Below are 20,970 nucleotides of genomic sequence, written 5' to 3' on the forward strand. Positions count from 1 at the left end.
TTATATATATATATATATATATATATAAACGTTGCTAATAAAACTGTTATTAAAACACAATAGCATAGAACGTTGAAAATGGATATAGGGGGTTGGATTTTGTATTTAGTTTGGTACGGTGGCTAGCTAATCGAAATACAATGAAGATCGTTGGGGTACTTAGAAAAAGGAGGAAGAGGAGGAAGAGGAGGTGGAAAAAATGGATGAAGGGTAGGGGGCGGGGGTGAAGTTAGTGCAAAAGCGCGAAAGCGATCTCTCGAAGCGATCATTCGCGAGGGGTAGATTTTGGCGGACTTTAGAAACCGCTTCAGGGGTGCAGCTGTCCAGGTATTTGCCTAGCCCTATTTCTATGGACAGAGGGGATACAATCACGAAAGGGCTTAGAGTAGCGGATAGATGCTCTCTTTTACTCGACTCGATAACGCTTCGCACCCTTCGGAATTAAAGCGACGTGCTTCTCTCTGATTTTTTTTTTCTTGTCTTGCACCTTGCATCTATGCGTATTTATATTTAATATGTTACGTTTTTTTTGTTTTTGTTTTTTTTTTTTTCATTTTCTTTCATTTCTTTTTCTTTTTCCCTCGAGATTGCGCTCGATAAATTTGTTTTTTTTTTTTTTACTCTCTCGGATTAATCAAAATATTTTTTTCTAACGTAAAATATTTTTTTTCCTAATCATCGTGATCAATCTTTCATTGTTTCATAGTGTTCGATTATGTATGAAATAGTTTTACTTTCTCTCTCTAATCGTTTTCTTCGTAAAATATTTATACGATGAACGAAGATGGATGTAGCTTTTATTAGGAGGTTGTGAATTGAGAATGAATATCTACTTTTGTATGTCACTCCAGCTGCGAGGATCAACACAAGTGCGCCGCCTCTTAGCCCTTAACCGAAGAGAGGGTCAGACGACCTTTAATGCGCCCCCGATGCACCCTATATACTACTGTCGTATGGGACGATCTATGAGACGACGTGGTCTCTATGGTTTGCTAATTTTCACGGGGTCTTAACACCATGACGTTCGAACCGATTAAATCCGACCTAGTACGATGTATCGAGTTTTCGCACTTACCCCCGTACATCTCCATAATTTTTTTCTTTTCTTCTTTATTCCTTTTTTCTTTCATAATCTCGAGAGAGAGAGAGAGAGAGAGAGAGAGAGAGAGAGAGAAAGAGAATAAATAAAATAATTTCAAAGGTCGTATAAATGTATAAGATTTTTTAAAAGATTTCTTTTTGTGAAAAATTTTTTTCCTTCTCTTTCTTCTTCACGCAGCGATCATACAAATTATACGAGCGACGATATCACTCGATTATTATTTCACGTTGTGCGTAGATCAAAAGTCCTTTCTGATAAGGGCCAAGCATTTTGAGCGATAAACGCAGGTGTATCGACACACCTGCGTAAACTATACAGGATAAGTAATCTATCCTGTATTGTACGAGTATTATCATTAATCCTATGAGAAAGTGATATGTATATATACGTATACGATCGTTGTGTATTAAACGCTTTGTGTGATAATTATTACGTTCTCTCTCTCTCTCTCTCTCTCTCTCTCTCTCTCTCTCTCTGTCTCTCTCTCTCTCTCTATATATATATATATATATATGTATATGTATATATCACTTTTTTCTAATCTCATGTAATATATACAAAAATTGATTTAATATACATAGAGCAAATATCGTAATAACGTAAATAACGTATACGATCACTTTTTATCTTATAATGTAAAAAAAGAATAAAAAACAGTTTATTATAAAGGTTCATTTATAAAGAAAAAAAAAAAGTAAAGAAAAAAAAAACAATGGCAGAAAATTTTTCCACAGTTCACTCTAATGATATCATTTTATTTTTACAGAATAGTGAGAAATATTCTCTTTTATATTTTTATCTATAAAAGAAGAAAAAGAAATGCCATTAAAATTTTTTTTCCTTTCTTTTTTTTTTCCCCCAGTAATTAAAACAAAATGACGAGGAAGAACGTACGAAACACGAAAAGGATTCTAATGAATGTCGTTAATTGTAAGAAAATGTCTACGAGGATGACGTTGACAGATTCTTTTCTTTCCCTTTCATCTCTTCGTCTCTCTCTCTCTCTCTCTCTCTCTCTCTCTCTTTCATTCTCTTTCTCTTACTCTCTCTTTCACTCTCTCACTTTCTCTCCTTCAAGAGAACACGAAATTGTTCCTAATTGTCCACAAATCGACATAGACTCCCCTCGATTTCTCGAACCGTTAAATACAGACAGCAGCAGTACCACCACTATTAAACACTCCTCTTCCCTCCCACCACCCTTTTTTTCTAACCCTCCAACCGTGTTCATATAGCGGTAGCGAAAGGGCGTTCCGCTAGCTAGCTACTACCAATTCGATTCGGAAAGGGTCTGGTGCATTTTCGGTTTAGACATAGAGCACCGGGCACCCCCACGGTGTAATACGGATTCAATTACACCTCATTGTACAACAGTGTCTATAAACAAGAATGTTTTCACAGCTGATAGCGACTCGGGATACACTGTATCTTCTTTCTTTCTCTCTCCTCTCTCTCTCTCTCTCTCTCTTTCTGTAACATTAGAATTTCTAATTCTTTGAAGATATTCAATGAAAATAATTTTATATATTTCTATAAGAGATAGATTATTAAAAATGCAATCGTAAATGTAAGTAAGAGTTCTTCGTTAAATTGTTAATTATAAAAAAATTGGATATTTTCTTTTTTTTGTTTTCTTTACGAAAGAACACATTTTTTTTCTACTTCTTCTTCTTCTTCTTCTTCTTTTTTTAAATGGTGCATCGTGCAATTGATCCAACCAAATGGTAGTTCTTCGTTGACTAGTTAGTTGTAAACAAAATTTCTCTTTTTTCTTTTTTTTTCTTATTTAATTTGCATCTTGCAATTGATTCAAGCAAGCGTTGATGGTTCTCCGTTAACTTTCTTGTTAATTTTTTAATTTGTTAATTGTACAAAAAAGAAAATGTCGTAAATTCTTTTTCTTCTTTTTTTTTGTTTTCTTTTTTTTTCTTTCTTTTTTCTTTTTTTTTCTTTTCTTTTTTTTTTTTTTTCATAAAAGAATACATTTTCTTTCGATTCTTCTTTTTTATGATGAATCATACAATTGATCGAAAAACTTTCCATTTATCATCCGTACTATTTGTTTGTTAATCAGAATTCATATTGTTTCGTAAATATGTCCAGTTAACAAATTGAAAATGATTTGATTGTTCGTAATATACCCACACACACAAACACACACGCGCACGCACGCACGCACGAACACACAATTATATATATATTCATATATAATATATATATATTATATATATAATATATATATATATATATATATATATATATATATATATATATATGTATATACATATATATATTGATGCGTGAGAAAAGAGAAGTTCTTTTGGTCGTTCGTGTTTGAAAATGACAAGGAAATGGAAGGCGAATAAGGAAGGAAGAAAGGATCGACGTCGTGGGAAGGTACGCAGCCGTCGCCGCCATCATTCTTCTCGCGGAGAACAACGGAGGGCGTCGCGACGCCGCAGTATCGACGTACCGCCCACTACATCTATCTTTGTCTTCCTCTAATTCTGTCTGTTTGTCTGTCTGTCTGTCTGTCTATCTGTTTCTCTCTCTCCCTCTCTCTCTGTCTTCCTTTCTCTTTCCATCCAGAAAATGTACTTCGTCGTTTAAATTTTGCTTGAGTTTGTCACGTGTTTTCCGATCGTAGAGGCGCCGTCTTGTACTCATCATTGTTCTATCATTTTTAAAAAATTTCATTAGAACTCAGTATGATTTGTTTTTTTTTTCTTTTCTTTTTTTTTCTTTTTTTATTATACAGAGTAATGACGAAAAGTATATCCATATTATGATAAAATAGGAACGTTTAATTATTGAAACGGATAATAATTATGATCGGTGATCTCATTATCAGTAAATAATAGATTGAATATATTATTTTGAGGAAGAAAAGAAAAGAAATAAAAGATAAACGATATTCATAAAAATTAGACGTATTTTGTTGGTTTGCAAATATGACGATATACAGAATCTTTATTTACAGTTTTGTATCTCGATTGTGTACATATATATATATATATACATATATATATATATATAAGTTGAAGGAATGTTTACTTCTTAAAAACAAGACGTACGAGCTCGATGCTTGACAATGATCATTCTCTTTTTCTTTTTGTTCTTTTCCTTTTTTTCCCTTTTCCAAAATTTGCATTCGTTCGCCGTTTTTCAAAAATTGCACAAAAGTAATTTTTCCTTTTTTTTTCTTTTTTTTTTCTTTTTTTTTTTTTTTTTTCTTTCTTTGTTCATTTTACGAGTTCGCACAATTCGCGAGGGCGAATTATTCGTCACAGTTAAAGTTTAGACTAGATTAGATTATTTTTCTTTCCTTCTTTTCTTTTTTTGGTTCTCGCGAGTTCTTCTAATCGAACTTCTAGAAATTCACGATAAGACTAGACGTTTCGATTATTTTATAAATTTCACCTTCTTAGACACTAAATAACACGCGTTACGAAATTTCTCGATTATTTCGAGATCTGGGAATTTTCAGAGGGATCGATTGGGCAGGGGGGTTGATTATTTCCTCTTTGTTGTTGTCTTTTTTTTGTTTTTTCTTTTCCTTTCCTTATTTTCTTTTTTTCTTTTTTTTTTCTTTTTTTTTTCGTTTTCTTTTTTCCTTTTTTTTTTTTTTATCTAATCACGACGGATGTAGATGGATAAATGATAGAAAGGAAATGAAGGAGAGAATTCTTCACTCGTAAGTCGTTCCGGTTTTCGCTGTTCTCGGATCTTCAGGCGTCCAAACCTTAGCGTACATAGTACCGTTCGACGAAACATCTGATTCTCTTGACCAAGAAAGAGAATGAGAGATAAAGGGATTGCCACCGCTTCCTGAAATTAGTGTAATCAATGATATTAGTTCACATTAGAAGATTTTTTTATCGCGCTGTCAAAAATAATAATTTAATAATATCAACCTAACATAATAGATAAAATAATAAGAAATAAAAAAAATAATAGTAAAAAAAAAAGAAAAGAATTATTTAATTAATATTCATGCGGTTAATGTCATAACTCAAAGTTCGTTGTCAATGATTTATGATCGTCTTTATCAGGAAAATTACATACTAGCATTTCTATTCGTTTCCTGTATGCAACCAGATATCCGGTATTTGTTGTATACTTCAGACAGATGTCACACATATATATATATATATATATATATATATATATATATTAATATATACCGATATAGAAATAATCTAAAGTGTCAATTTTTGGTCTACGGTCAGATATATCTATTTAATCATTTTTTACTTTTCCTTAATTTTTCGCTTTTCATTAGATGCGAATTAATTGATTATATATTTTTGAACTCTTTTCAACGTCGTCGTATTATTTCTTTTTTTTTTTTTTAATTTCGTAAATCTTCAAGAAAAAAAAAAATTTCCTTATAACAGTCGTGTACTTCTTTCTTTTGGACGAAAAGATGACATATATTAGAAAAAGAAAAAGGAACAAATTTGGATGATTCTAGATCCAATCATAATTGGCCTCACCACGAACTATGATCTTCTTAGTGTCATCTCGTCCAGAACACCTTGAATGACCACCGTTTCCTGTTAGTGGATCGTTTCCTTTATCAGCACGAACGAGTTCATTGAGGAACTTAATATAACCAATGGCCAGTTTTAATGTGTCCACCTTCGATAACCTCTTCTCGTAGGGCAATGTAGGTATATGAGCCCTTAAACCCTCGAACGCGTCGTTTATGTTCTGCATACGTCGCCTCTCACGCATGTTTGCAGCCTGTCGTTGTTGAACAGCCTGCCTTGGACATTTCCCACCGACACCGTTTCGTCTGCTGCCACGACTTCGGCTTCGGCTTCGTCTAAATCAACGATTCATCATCGATCATTGATCATCGTATCCATAGAAATCATTTAACACCACTAAAATAATCTTTAACATTTTACTATTGAAAAAATATTTAGCCTATCTGATCCTTAACGATTTAATTTGCTGATTTAAATCAATAAAAAACGTGTAATTTATTATTTACAACAAATACATATATTCTAATTACATCGACAATATTCGCATCATCGTATGCTAATAAAGTTAAAAATGTATCGATTAATTGGCAATATGAAATTGAAATTTAACCTGTGCTATATTTAACGTTAATCATTATAACGTACATTATGTCGATCATTTAAATTCAAGTTAAATACATTAGATAAATTAATTATACATATTCTTTTCTATTATTTCCAATAAACATATATTCTTAATAATATTCATATATTCATATATTCTTATTAATAAGCATATATTTAGTTTTTAATTAAATCTAATGTATATAATAACAATTGATATAATCTCTGTCACATACAAATGATACGATATTAAACATAATTATATTACAGATATAAAAATATCGATAATTAACGAACGATTAAGAAAATCCTTCGAGATACTACGTTTCTCATCGTAATAACGATTATTAGATATTCATTGGAACTTACTCCCTTGCATGATTTTCTTGATCGCTGCTGTATACGCTCTCGTTGTCACTGCTGTTCTCGTCGTAGGGATAAACGTCGCTACCACTTGTACTTCCGGTACTACCGGAAGGATGCGACGGTAATTGGGATGGAATCGTTGGTAAGCTAGCCGTAGTTGGTGTACCATAATGAGCAGGCAAAGCTGGAATCGCTGGATTACCAAGGAAACTATGCGCCTCGTACATATATTGACGATTCATTATGTCCAATTCCAAATTGTCCATGGAATACATTTTTTCTAATATTTATTAATATCTTTTTCCTCGTCCTTCTTCCTTCTCTTTAATACACTTATTCAAAATCAAAACAATCCTTTTTTGTCACGTGAAATTAATAAAAACATTCTGATAATCACTCTTTTTCTCATCTTCTTCGTTGCTTTGTCACGTTTCTAATTTTCCTTTTTTCTTCTTTTTTATATATACATCCCTTATTATTATAGAATCTTATGGAACATTAAAAGAGATTAAGATATATAGATGCCCTTTTCGTTCGTGTTCGAGTACTCAGGAATTCGAAATCCTTTAACATCCATTGCGATCACGAGTAAAGGATTTCAAAAAACACGCGTACGCACAAGCACAAACATACGTACACTTACACACATACGGGCGCCCGCGAGGGCGTCCACGCGGATAAAAACGGATAGTTAAAGAGACACGTGTCAAGGCGATCCAAACGCGTGTCAGGAAATATTTCTAAACACCGACACGTGTCCCTTATCAACAACCTAAGACACGCGTCATGAATTATATTTGATTTGTCGAACGACACTTTTGCCATACGACTTTATTTTACTCGCTATCATTCGTCGTCCTGGTCGTCCTAGGCCTCATCCCGACGTCCATCTTTTTTTTACAACTTCGAACGTAATCCCCGGTCGTCCATTGCAAATTATAACGTATAACTTTAATAAATTAATCAAAACAAAAAGATCAATTAGTGATCGTAATCGATTAATTATTTCTATTTACAATCCAATGATGAACGTGAAATTTTTTTTTTCTTTTATTTATTTATTTTTTTTTTTTTTATTTTTTTAACTTTTCCTTCCTGCACTGTTTCGATCGATCATTTCTACTTATTCTCTCTCTTTCTCTTTTTTTCTCTCCCTCTCTCTCTCTCTCTCTCTCTCTCTCTCTCTCTCTTTCCTTTTCTTTTCTTTTCTTTTGCTTTTTCCCTTTTCACATAATTTTTGTCTTTTTCCTTCTTACAACCATTCCCACCTCCACCGTCGAAGAATCTCTTCTTCTTATTCTTCTGCTTCTTCGTCTTCTTTTTTCTCGATATTAAAATATTTCGCTACGATAATAATGTGATCCATTTTGTATTTCAAAGAAAAAAAAAAAAACAAAGAAAACAAAGAAAAGAAAATATATATTTGTTTAACTTCGCGTATCGTATAGTACGATGACCACTCTCGACTTCCGATCGCGTAACTGAAATCGTGAAAAGCGAGAGGAAGGCGGAAGCCATGCTCTCCCCTGTTTCTGTCTCTCTCTATTCTCTAGATATTGGTTGGGGTTGAAAACCCAGGCACGACCCCCATTCGTCGCGAGGCATAGAACGCGGGGGTAGTAGACGGAGCATGCCTCTACCACCACCCCCCCTCCTCCGTTCCCGTTGCTGGGGGCAGCGGTGCCGCCTCTTCATCGATCTGATAAGGAGCACTGTAATTCGTGTTTCCATGATATACCTCCTTCTCTCTCTCTTTCTCTCTCTCTCTCTCTCTCTCTCCTTCTTTTTGTATGTATACATACATATCTATGTATATCTATATATATATATATATATACTTTTATATCTCTATACGTTCAGTTATATACCTACAGAGCGATTCTCAAAGAGATGTCGGAAAATTTGTAGTTAGAAAATTTTTCTTACGTATTAAAAAATGAAAAAGCAAATCTTCTGTTAATCGACGAATTTTTTATAATTTCTTTTTCTTTTTTTTTTTTTTTGTTATATTACTCAATCGATTAGAAGAAGAACTTAAAATTAATATCGAAGATGAATTATTTCAGCTTCGAGTTTATGAAACATGATAACGTGACGTCGGATTTAATGCTTCTTTTTTTTTTTGCTTTATTCTATTTTTTTTTTTTTTTTATTTTTATTTTTATTGACCGGTATAAAAATATAAAAATAAAGGATAAATATATATATATATGTATATATAAAGAAAAAATAATAATGTTCTTAAATATAATTTTCGACGTTACTTTAATCTAGTGTGTATTTAATCATTTTACTTCCATATATCTGATTTATATCATAGCTAATAACTTTGTAACTGCTTACATTTAAGTTTACGAAAGACAATAAAATGACTAGTTAGATATACGACATTAGATCGATCGTAAAAAGTGTATAGTTAACCTTGATTCCCCAATGAAACGAGACGAAGGAGATTTAAATAATTTAATGTCTATATCGTTAACATTTTTTTTTTTTTTTTTTTTTTTAATTTTTCATTGCAGAATCTCCCAATCTTTTGATCAAATTATTTCGATTAAATATATATATATATATATATATATATATATATATATATATATATAAACATTTACATATATAAACAATTGCAGTTATTATCGAACTGCAATTATCACTCGGAATTATTTTTATTTAATCGATCATTATATATTATACGTTAATAATTAAATATTTTGTAATACGAATATCTTTTGATAGATATAAATAATATTAAGTATCAAGGTTGAAAAAATTACGTGTATTATATTAACTCATATTTTATTATTTATAAATATATTCATGAAAAATGTTAGAAATAATAGATGGAATAAATATCACACTTTTTACAAATCAATCGATAACCAATCTATCTATTAAAAATGTATTAACAATTATAAAAATCATTTTTATTTAATCATTCAGTATATTTTTTTCTTCTTTATTAATTAATCGTTAAATACTTTGTAAAATAATTGAATATTTTGATCGATATAAATAATATTTAATTTCATAATTGTCTCGAATATGTGTTTTAGATAATTAATGATATTTTAAAGTTATTTTTAAATATCGAAAGAATCAATTTAAAGTACCAAGTAGGAATATATATACATATATAAAGATTCTGATCGAATAAAGTCGAGGCGTTGCATTTTGTAATCGTGCAATGACGTAGCCTCGTTAAAAATGTATCAACCAATCATAAATAATTGTATAGAAAATCAGATAGTATAGTACGTACCTGTATTCTCAACCGCATAATTATAGGTTCCTCGGTTCGGGCCAAATGTCGCCGAAATACTTAACTCTCGGCAACCCTTACGCAATGTTTTCACTGCACGCGTCACGCACGTGCCCTTTTCACGTTTATTCCACTTGGATAAATTAGTACTGATTTCCGCTGGTTGCTCAATTCGTTGTTTTTTGAATAATCATTTTGCCTCATTCGTCTATAATTTTTCTTCTTTTTTCTTCTCTTTTTTCTTTTTACAAACAAAATCCGAAAAAAGAAAGTTGCGATAATATCTTCATTCTTAATAGAGATAAAGGGATGGATCAAAAATTCATAGAATTATTTGAATAATTAAAGATCAAGATTAATCTTTTAGACTAATGTTTTTTTTCTTTCTTTTTCTTTTTTCAAATAATAGAATGTAACTATATTAACCTAACTATACAAATCTAATTGCGAGATTTAAGAAGGAGTTTTGAAAAAAAAAAAATAAGTAGGTAATCATGTTTCAAGATCATATAAAAACTTTTTGTACACCCTATTAGAAGAATCATATAAAACTTAATGGTATTATGTATCACGATTTTTGTTCGAAATCAAATCATTACGATTGATCATACGTAATAAAATATTTAATAACGACTAATAAAATAATAGATATTATAAATTAAAATGATTTTAACTTAAGCTAAACGTATGTGCATATGTCGTATGTAGTGATAAATTGAAGATAATTATTTTGGTTTCGTTCGTAGGTCATTAAAATTGGACGATTAAAATAGCTGGAATCCAGATACCTTCTACAAATGAGAACCTTCTAGATATCTTCTACAAATGAACCCTATGTGGGAGAATCGTAGAATGAATTATTATCGTTCCATCTGTGACCGATCCATTTCTGGGAAAGAAAAAATCGTCAGAAGCGTTGAAACGATTCTCACATATTAAATATTTTTACAATACTACGGTATTATATTGATATCGTTTTGGATAGATTTTAAAAATTTATTTTTTGTTCTTTTGTATTATTTTTTTTTCTTTTTTTTTTTTTTTAGCAACGTTGTTATCTCGATTTTACAATTTAATTTTTATATCGATGCGGGAGAGATGAGGGGTGGAATGAGATGGGGTAGATTGGGATAGGGTGGGGTAGAGGAGCGTCCGTTTTTTGTTTAAACAATAAAAGAAAATTTTCGATTGAATAGGCGTAAATGGGTTTTGGTATTACGTTCTATCTCGTCTTGCCATAATCCCAAATGAAAATACTCGAACGGGATGACGATATGTCCATTGTATGTGTGTGTGTGTGTGTGTGTGTGTGTGTGTGTATGTATGTATGTATGCCGAAAAGTTTTTTCTTTTTTTTTTTTTTTCATCTTCGTTCTAGATTAAAAGATAAATCGTAAGGGAGGGGGAAGAAACAGATTGAATCACTCGCTTTCCTTACCCTCACTTATATAGATAAGTACTTATGTACGTGCTCTAATATAAAGCCTACTTTCATCTCATATGTTCGTACATATGCACGTTTATATATATATATATATATATATATATATATATATATATATATATATATATATATTTATGTATATATATAATTTATCCAACGATCGTGATTAAATATCTTATTTTTCTTTCTCTTTTCTTTTTTCGCGGGATAAATTAATTTAATTGAAAATTTAATTGACGTTTGTTGAAAATTAATTATGATATAATTAATTAATAATATATTCATTTTTTTTTTTTTTTCAATAATGTTTTATTTTTTTAATGAATTAATGAATTGAAAAAGATTGTTTAGTAAAATCTTTGAAGTTTTGTTGATATTAGAATGGAATTAATAAGGAATCCTTATTCTCTTCCCTTTTAACGTTAAATATTTCATATTTTCCCCTTCCCCCGCCCCTAACCCTCTAGAGAATCTCTCTTCACGGTGCATCCTCGCACATCCACAATGCAAGTAACACCTGGTCCGCTGTAACACCCTTGAACATCCTGGTACCTATCAAGGACACGCCTCGGGGGCCCCTTTCTAAGTGTCTATTAATTTATACTCAGCATGAGTGTGAAATCGATTTGTGTTCGCTCTCGATCTGCTCTCAATAAATCTACAGGAGAGCATCGACCCTACGCACAATTCACGATGATCATCGAAATCTCTCTCTTTGATAATATATATGTTGTGGAAAAAAAGAAAAGAAAAGAAAAAAAAAGAATAAAAAGAAAAAATTATTACAATTATTGAATAATATTCATATTAACATATGAAAATACATTATTACATGTTTGTTTTATAATTTTTCCAAATTTTACGTACAAATATGTATTATCCAATAATCATTACATTCTCGACATAGCAAAATAAATTTAATATTTATTTAATAAATTAAAATATTTATAATTATACGAATTGTTTGATATAAAAATATTAATCATAACCATAGTGACACCGCGGGGAATGATCTATTATTTCAAACATATTCGTCGAATATAAAAAAAGTAAATAAAAAAAGGAAAAAAAAAAATAAAGAAAAAACATATGGAGAACTTAACCGCTAGAAGGGATACCGCAAAACGTTTCTAGGGTTAGAAAAATAGAAAGAGTGGGGGAGAGAGAGAGAGGGAGGGAGAGAGAGAGAGAGAGAGAGAGAGAGAGAGAGAAAGTGCAACGCATTGGACCGTGGAACGTTTTGGGGGTCGTACACTGTTTGAAGGGTCTTCGATGAGGACACCATAGGGGGTACCATCCCCTACATACCGGAAACGGTTTTACCGGATATGTGAGTACATATTAGACAGGTGTTTGATACTTTGTTACTTGCTTACGTAAGTCCGTGAATCGTAAGTCGTGAGTTTGTGATAAGAATCATCGATCGATACAAAATCAATCGATTATAAAATCTATCTGAATAAGTAATATCAATGTCTGCAATATTATTATTATTATTTTTTTTTTATTTTTCATTTTTATTTAATATTAAATTTAAACAATACTATTGTCATTAATCGTATACAATAAAATATTCTAATGTTTATTAGTTTTTTTTTTTTTTTTTTCTTAGAAATTTTAGGATTTTTATTTCGGTATAGAATTTTTAATTTGGATATAGAATTTTTTGTATTACTAGTAAGATAATAACGTTATTTATTTTAATATTTTATAATATTTTCTATTTTTAGAAAAATCTTAGGATTGTAGATTATTTCTTGGTATTAATAAATTATCTTAATATTCTTTTTATTAATTATTTCAATAATATATTTCTTAGTATTAATGAAATATACTACTGTTGTTTATAACATAATAACATTCTTTAATATTAGTACATAGATAATAAATGAGATATATTTATATGAAATGAATATCTGCTTACAAAAAACATACGTGAGATTTATTCATCCATCATTCTTTTTTTTTCTTGTTTTCAAACGAACAAATAAAATTGTAGATTAAATTTAAGATAATGTTAACGTGCAAAAATCATCGGATATCTATCATTATATTACAATTCAATGAAAAAAAAAAAAAAAAATCTAACTATTGATGATTGTAATTTAATACTTAGATAGATCGACGTTAAGATAATTTTATCATCGTTTATCATCTCATCTAAGGATCCATTATCTTCGACGATATGTTCGTTAAGAGCTATTCACGTTACGTGTTTTTCTTAGAACATATGTAACTATATGCACGGACTTATAGAAAATCATTCGTTAATTATTTCTTTCTTCTTTTTTTTTTTCGAGGAACATGCAAACGCTACATTATCTTTCAATAGAAAAATATTACTATACATTGAAAATGATTGTACTGATATTGCGTAGAAGTTAATCGTACCGTAATCTGTAGTTACACATAAAAATAACAAAAGTTTATTATCTACGATCGATAATTTAGATTCCTGTAAAGAAATTCTATCCAATATATGGTAATTAATCTTTCTAGTATTTTATGGTCTATAAAATAAAGATCTGCTGATGAAATAGAATCTTTAAGAAGAGATAAGTATCAATGATATTTCCGACATTTATATTGATATAATAAAACTTACATTACGATATAAGTTTATCGATTTAAATATATATGTAAGTATGTATGTATATATATATATATATATATCTCGTTTGTAACTTTTTTCAAAAAAGAAAAAAAAAAATTGGGCTCGTCCGGGATTTGAACCCGGGACCTCTCGCACCCTAAGCGAGAATCATACCCCTAGACCAACGAGCCATCAAAGGATATTGACAGATCATGTAAAAAATTTTACTAACTACGAAAGGATGCAAAATACATAAACGAATTGCGTCAAAGAACAAGATTTAAATAGTACTAACTATTCATGACGGATTAACAGTATTCATAATACAAGATAGGATATATCGGCTACTTTAAAAAGAAACACATAAAAGTTTGATAGAGACTTAAAACGTATAGTTTAGTTGTACATAATGTATATATGCTCTAATTGTAAATATACCCTCCCCCCTGTAGATTAGTTATCATAATTGCTAGAGTTGGTAAAAATTTTTTTATAGTCACTATTTTTTATTTTATCCACTATTTTATATTTATATATCTGATTGTTTAATGAACATTATATACACAGTTATAATATTAATTAAAATTCTATGTTATTGATTGCTATGGAGATTTATCTGCAGATAGCTTATAACTATATTTATAATAAAATAATGTTAAAAGTCTTTTAAGTAAGATTATATTTATGTAGAGAGTTTACATTTATAGCGGACATTTTCAGTATGTTATTTATTTTGGTATTTATCCTTATTCTATCTGCCATTGTGACATGTAGTTGATTCCCTTTGTGTTTTGAATAATTTTGTTATTCAATTCAATAAGTTGCTCTTTTATTTCCTTCAAATTATCATTAAACATAGCTAGTATTTGGTTTATGCTATTGTAATTGTTTTCGTTATTGACATTATTTTCATGATGCTGAATTGTATTATGATGACTATACTGGTGCATTGCCTGAGGTGTGTTATTGACTGATCTCTCTGGTTGTTGTGTTCTGTTATACTACTTTTTTTTTTCTTTGGTCATCACTATGTTTACGTATGATATATTTGGGTCAATGAATTTGTTAATTTTATTGTGTTTGTCCATTACTATTTTATCTTTTTTTCTTTTTCTTTCTTCTTCAGGTCAGCTATCATTTTCATATATGAGCATCCTATATGAAATGATGCTGGATGTCCATTTTAACCGCAATTTACACATTTCAGCTTCTCTTTCTCTACAGAATTAATTAAGTTGCATTTTCCCGGTTTGTGGAGTTGGACAAATTTTACACATCTGTATCCCATATTACAATTAACGCTGGCATGACTTATTCTTTGGCAATTTTTGTACTGGAAGATTTTAGGTCTTTTTAATTTCTCCCATCTTACTCTTTGGTTGAGCAATACGTTATTTTTTAGTTCATGCGAATACTATCTATTTGTATTATGAAGTGATATCTATCTATGTTTTGCCTATCGAAAATTAGTTTATTGACTTTCGTTATATTAATATTTCTTATGTTTAGCGCGTTTAGTGTTGTTGTAACATCGGGAACGTCGAAACCATCTCTTATAGCTTTTAATACAAAAGTTTTGCATTTAGTATGCTTTGGTGTAAATGTATGGAATTTTTGGCTTTTAATGTAGCTACGTACTTGTCGTGTGTATCGTTATCCATGATTATTAATATTATCATATCTATATCTAGTTGTTTTAACAAGAAAGCTTCATTGATAATATTGTTATTAGTTAGTAGTTTAATAATATCCTTTAGGTTAGATTTTAAAATGTATATGGGGGTATTCGAATTTCGAGGGTTTTCAGCCTTTTGTTTTTCATTGTGGCGCTGTTGGCCTTTTCAGCTACGCCCTCTTTCGTGAAACTCATGTCATCGAATAGCGCCTCAAATCTATTATCTGACTCATAGTTTAGACTTTGAGTACCGACTGAGAGTTTCGGTGATGTTGTTTTTTTTTTTTTGGTTTCCGAAAAACCTCGTTCCTATCATTCTCTTTGTTCGCGTCTAGTCCTGTTCCTTTGTTTCTTACTATGTTCAGGTTAGGTATTATTCACGAATTATTTTCAAATAGTCTATCATAATTATTAGTATTGAATTCTTTATCGAAATTTTTAACATTCCATTTCAGTATTTTGTTTACTTCGTCATGCGAAGCACTCTTTTCTAATTTCCTTTTCTGATTTGACGCCATGACTTTTTTGTTTTTGTTGGGTCAGTTTTGAGTCGTCGGATGAGCCCAAATCACATAACCATTATTATCTTGTTGTATGATTTGCAAAATAATTCAGTGTCACTAGTGGTAAAAGAAAAATTATCTGTCTTGCGACAACTAAATCTGTTTTTTCAATTTGCACAATCCTTGTAAGGTCTTCTATTGTATATTTTTTTTTTTACAAAAGAGCACCGATTAGCACGTCCGTCATATTCGAATATTCAACAGCAACTCATGGCTCGTTGGTCTAGGGGTATGATTCTCGCTTAGGGTGCGAGAGGTCCCGGGTTCAAATCCCGGACGAGCCCAATTTTTTTTTTTTTTTTTTCTATAGTTGGTAAAATTCTTTTTTTTTTTTTCACTATTTTTTACTTTACCCTCATATATTATCGATTGTTTTATGAATACTTTAATCCAGTTACAATATTAATTATAAAATTCTATATATTTATTGCTATAGAGATTTATCTAACGATGACTAATAGTTATATTTTTATTAAATTAATGTAAAAAATTCTTCTAAGTAAGATTATACTTGTGTATCTAATATAGGGCTGTGTCAAATAAACTTACTTAAAAAAAAAAGAAAAAAAAAAAAAAAAAAATCCAACGAGCCATGTTGACTAGTTATTGATATGTATTGAAAATCTATTGACATTTTAATATAAACCGGTTTAAAAGAATAAATGATCGACGCTTTTGAAACGGATTTCTCTTTACGGTGTTGTTATTGTCGTCGTCGCGTGTCGTCGTCATTGTCGTCATAGTCGTCGTCGTGCGTGCGTGCCTGCGTGCGTACGTACGTACGTACGTACGTACGTCTCTAGAACTAAAATAATCTCTCGCGTTCAGTTTATTCTACGGGTACGACGAACGAAGTGTAAGATGGCGGCAGAAAGGCAACAACAAGATTTTAATAGGAGTGCATTGACGATCGACGGTGAGCGGGTAAAAATTCGTTCGTGAATTGATCTGAACGTACGTTAAAAAAGAAAAGGGAAATAAAAAGAGGAAAAAAGAAAAAAGAAAAAAACACAATGGAATCTAAAAAAGAAAAGGAAGATCATGAAGAATTGAACATTTGAAATGTCAAATAGAATTTTCCAAGAAGTTTCTTTTTCTTTTTCTTTATTATTATTATTTTTTTTTTTCTAGGCTTGGTACACCGGACAACGAGCTCATAAAATTCCCAATGGTTTGGTCCATGTCGTTGGTTGTGATTGTATAAGTTTGGATCTTTCTTACAATGAATTAACCTCGGTCACGGCATTAAAGGATTTCTCTAAATTGGAGGAATTAATATTGGACAATAATCGGCTACGCGATTTAAAAACATTACCTTCTATGCCATCTCTAACAACTTTGAGCCTGAATAACAATAAGGTTGGTTCTAATTGCATGTCTCGGGTACTTCTTGTTTTTCTTTCTTCTTTTTTTTTTTTTGCTTCTTTTTGTTTTTTTTGTTTTTTTTTGTTTTTTTTTTTTGCTCATATCATAATTCATTTACCTCGTGACGCGTTTCTTTGGTATTAATAAAGATTTGACATAAAATGATCTATGAAAGTTGAATATTGCAATTGAAAATTTTTTTTGATTTAAATAATCATTTAAATAATGTGTGAGATGAAATAAAATCGATGAATAAAGAAAGATAATTTGATATAAAATAGATGAATATTAAAATAAAAAATTTATTTAAATAGCCACGTTTTATTAATGTAAATACGTGTAAGATTAAATAAGATGCATTATACAGAGGGAGAGGGAGAGAGAAAGAGAAATGCATATGAAATTGATTTTGCATGACGACATTATTATTTTACGCGAGATATATGATTATTCAAATTGAAAAAGAAACGAGATCAAATATGGAATACTTGATTGCACTACGAGACACGCATTCGTAATTGTTTTTTTTATTGTTTCTTCTTTATTTTCTTTTCTATTCTTTCTTTCTTTTTTTTTTTTTTTTTTTTTTTTTTTTTTTTTTTTTAAGTGTCAGATCACAGCAAAGAGGAAGTTGTCGGTCGTTCACCTTGTACCTCCGCTATCGTGACACTTCGATAAAGTTTATCGATAATGTGACTCCGGCCTCTGTTGTTTTCAACTCTTAACAAATACTTAACTTGGAATTTCATTACGTTCACAATTCAAATAATAAATATCTCATATATATTTCAAAGAAAAATTCAGTCCGATAAATTAATCATTGCATTTGATAAATATAGAAAAATGATAAGAAAAAAAAAAAAAAAAAAAAAAAAAGAAGAAAAAGAAAATAAATAGGATTAAGACAAATTGAGATAATTTGTCGTAATTAAGGAGGGGAAAAAAAAAAAAAAGAAAAAGAAAAGAAAAAGAGAAAAAGAAATATCTCGCGCAATATTCTACGATAAAAATTCGTCAATGAAATTATATTAAAAGCTTCGAAAAGATATTAACATAGTTTATATAAAGATCTATGTAAAATCTTTTAACACTTTACTTTTCCCAATCAACAATCATATTATATGTTTATAATAATTTATCATATAAATTATTATAGTATAAATAGTTTGTAGTAATCGTAGAATAAAAAGATATAAATAAAGATGATCAATAAAAATTATTACGATGTTACACAACGTTCATAATTGTGTGATTGTAAATAAATTTGATTATAATTTCTTTTTTTTTTTTTTTTTTTTTTTTTCTTTTTTTTTTCATTTTTTTTTTTTTTCAGATAACAAACATAGACGATGCCTTAGAAAAGATACGTGATTGTTGTCCTATTATCGGTTATGTGAGTCTCTTAGGAAATCCGGGATGTCCCGATCAGTTAACAAATCCAAATTCAACAGACGAGAACGATTACGAACGTTACAGGTTATATGCGATTTATACATTACCATCAACTTTACGGTTTCTCGATTCACGGGTAATCACTTTGAAAGAGAGAAACGACGGGAAAAATCGTGGAAGATATTCGAAAACGATTAAAGCGTTCACAAATCAAACCAATGATAATTTAATAAGCTTACCACTTCCAAATGAATTTGACGACGCTTATTTCAATATTAGATATACGCCATTGCCAATAACTAATCGTACACCACAAGATCACCGAGGTAAATTATTCATATAATTTTAATTTATATATGAAATTGAATGTTAATATAGATCATGATTTTCGTCTTCTTTCATTATATTTACAAAGAATACGAACGAACGAATGATCTATAACGATATTCTTTCTAACGATAACGTTCTAGATCGTATTATTTTTTTCATAATTATTAATTCATATTTCTTCTTTTTTTTTTCATTTCTCTTTTTTCATGTTTTCCATATACACACACACACATCATATATATATACGAACGCATATCATATATGCATATATGTGTGTATATATATATATATATATATATATATATATATATATATATATATATATATATATATATATATATATATATATATATGTATATATGTATACAGGTGCATTTGGAAAATGCAAGTATCGTTATTCTGGCAAAAATTCGGAAGGCAACAGATTTATCTTCAACAAGGATCTATGAAATCGAAAATAAAATAATGGTAAAATTACGAGCGATCTCATCCAATCACTTTAGTGATTTATTCAACGATAATATTAATTCATATGATTTCATTGAACACTCTTTTGTTTATTTTTGTAAACTTATATTATAAATGTCGATCGATTTAAGTACAAAAATTGTTGATGGTATGATCGAAGAGAAAGAGGAAGAAAGAGAGAGAAAGAGAGAGAGAGAGATAGAGAGAGAGAGAGAGAGAGAGAGAGAAAAGAAACAAATACAATCGATCGATTTATCGCAAAAACTTCGATCTCCTTTTAATAATATTGGTCCTTAATGTACACAATGTACTCAATTACAACGACATTATTATATACGCAATAAATTCAATTTATCGGACGATTCGTATATCGAGAAAGACAAAAAAGTGTCATGCATATTTTTTATTATTAATTATTGTTTTTGTTTTTGTTGTTTTTGCCGCCGCCGCCGCTGCTGCTGCTTTCGCCGTTGTCGCTGTCGCTGCTGCTGCTGCTGCTGCTGCTATTGTTTTATATCAATTTTTTTTTCTTTTTTTTTCTTTTTTTTTCCTTTGTTAAAGTACATATTTTAATTCAATATTTGACACGCACACGTCAACCTACTCTACTTTATCCCATGCGCACCATACGAATCTCTATACGAAATATATACTATATGTATGTATGTGTATATATATATATATATATATATATATATATATATGTATATATAATATGTATATGGTAAAGGCAGTTTATAGTTTATAATCGATAACCCTGTTCTTTAAAAAATTACACTACACGACAGAAACTATTCGTGCCTTAATGCGAATTGGTATCTCTTATTTTTATTACTAATACGTAATATTTATCGAAGATACCCTCTTCTTACAATCGTTTTAAGTACGAATACATCGATTCAGCCTTTCGATTTGTTCCAGTAATCAATGATAAAAAAGAAAAGAAAATAATTTTAATAATAATAATAATAATAATAATAATAATAATAATAATAATAATAATAATAATAATAATAATAATAATAATAATACTAATGATGATGATGATGATCGCTGCTGTGCAGCAGAAATGTTTGTCTTCCACGTCAAAGTATAACAAAGTTTGAGTAAATTAAGTCGCCGATGAAAGAGAGAAAAAGAGGAAGATAGATAGATAGATAGATAGATAGATAGATAGATAGATAGATAGATAGATAGATAGATAGATAGATAGATAGAGAGAGAGAGAGAGAGAGAGAGAGAGAGACCACTTGCAATTGCAACAGCAAGTCTCTTAAGACATTCTTGAAAGATTATAATTATTTAATAATATATAGA

General features: G+C 29.9%; 3 protein-coding genes, 1 long non-coding RNA gene and 2 other non-coding genes across 9 annotated transcripts in view; 3 read left to right on the plus strand and 3 right to left on the minus strand.

Moving 5' to 3' along the window:
• The window catches only part of LOC124950247 (protein AF-10-like), a 17,628-nt gene extending 16,448 nt beyond the window's left edge, over positions 1 to 1,180 (plus strand). For both annotated transcript variants that reach the window (XM_047496699.1, XM_047496701.1), the window contains one exon: positions 852 to 1,180. Coding sequence is in view for 1 of the 2 variants with exons in the window: in XM_047496701.1 (XP_047352657.1) it covers positions 852 to 885 (34 nt within the window). In the remaining variant the exon portion in view is untranslated. The remainder of the gene's footprint in view (positions 1 to 851) is intronic.
• A 2,225-nt stretch (positions 1,181 to 3,405) lies between these two features.
• On the minus strand, positions 3,406 to 7,622 carry LOC124950251 (pancreas transcription factor 1 subunit alpha-like). The gene is made up of 3 exons (XM_047496708.1): positions 6,568 to 7,622; positions 5,599 to 5,930; positions 3,406 to 4,930 (listed from the first exon to the last, which is right to left on the minus strand). The coding sequence occupies exons 1-3, from the start codon at positions 6,837 to 6,839 to the stop codon at positions 4,791 to 4,793; spliced, it is 744 nt and encodes a 247-aa protein (XP_047352664.1). The 5' UTR covers positions 6,840 to 7,622; the 3' UTR covers positions 3,406 to 4,790.
• A 6,357-nt stretch (positions 7,623 to 13,979) lies between these two features.
• Positions 13,980 to 14,051, minus strand: Trnap-agg. The gene has a single exon. It is a non-coding gene; the product is annotated as a tRNA-Pro (tRNA).
• A 186-nt stretch (positions 14,052 to 14,237) lies between these two features.
• On the minus strand, positions 14,238 to 18,308 carry LOC124949865. The gene is made up of 2 exons (XR_007101184.1): positions 15,499 to 18,308; positions 14,238 to 15,193 (listed from the first exon to the last, which is right to left on the minus strand). It is a non-coding gene; the product is annotated as an uncharacterized LOC124949865 (long non-coding RNA).
• On the plus strand, positions 16,311 to 16,382 carry Trnap-agg. Its single transcript has one exon. It is a non-coding gene; the product is annotated as a tRNA-Pro (tRNA).
• Positions 16,767 to 20,768, plus strand: LOC124949860 (leucine-rich melanocyte differentiation-associated protein-like). Of its 3 annotated transcripts, none has more exons than XM_047495627.1 (5): positions 16,768 to 17,022; positions 17,230 to 17,457; positions 18,797 to 19,181; positions 19,555 to 19,653; positions 20,384 to 20,768. In XM_047495627.1, the coding sequence occupies exons 1-4, from the start codon at positions 16,960 to 16,962 to the stop codon at positions 19,632 to 19,634; spliced, it is 756 nt and encodes a 251-aa protein (XP_047351583.1). In that variant the 5' UTR covers positions 16,768 to 16,959; the 3' UTR covers positions 19,635 to 19,653; positions 20,384 to 20,768. The 3 variants fall into 3 exon arrangements, with proteins under 3 accessions (XP_047351584.1, XP_047351583.1, XP_047351582.1); XM_047495626.1 differs by lacking the exon at positions 20,384 to 20,768 and adding an exon at positions 20,215 to 20,344; XM_047495628.1 differs by lacking the exon at positions 19,555 to 19,653 and having other exon boundaries at positions 16,767 to 17,022.
• Positions 20,769 to 20,970: the final 202 nt, after the last annotated feature.

Source organism: Vespa velutina, chromosome 6 (assembly GCF_912470025.1).
Source record: "Vespa velutina chromosome 6, iVesVel2.1, whole genome shotgun sequence".
Taxonomy (NCBI): domain Eukaryota; kingdom Metazoa; phylum Arthropoda; class Insecta; order Hymenoptera; family Vespidae; genus Vespa; species Vespa velutina.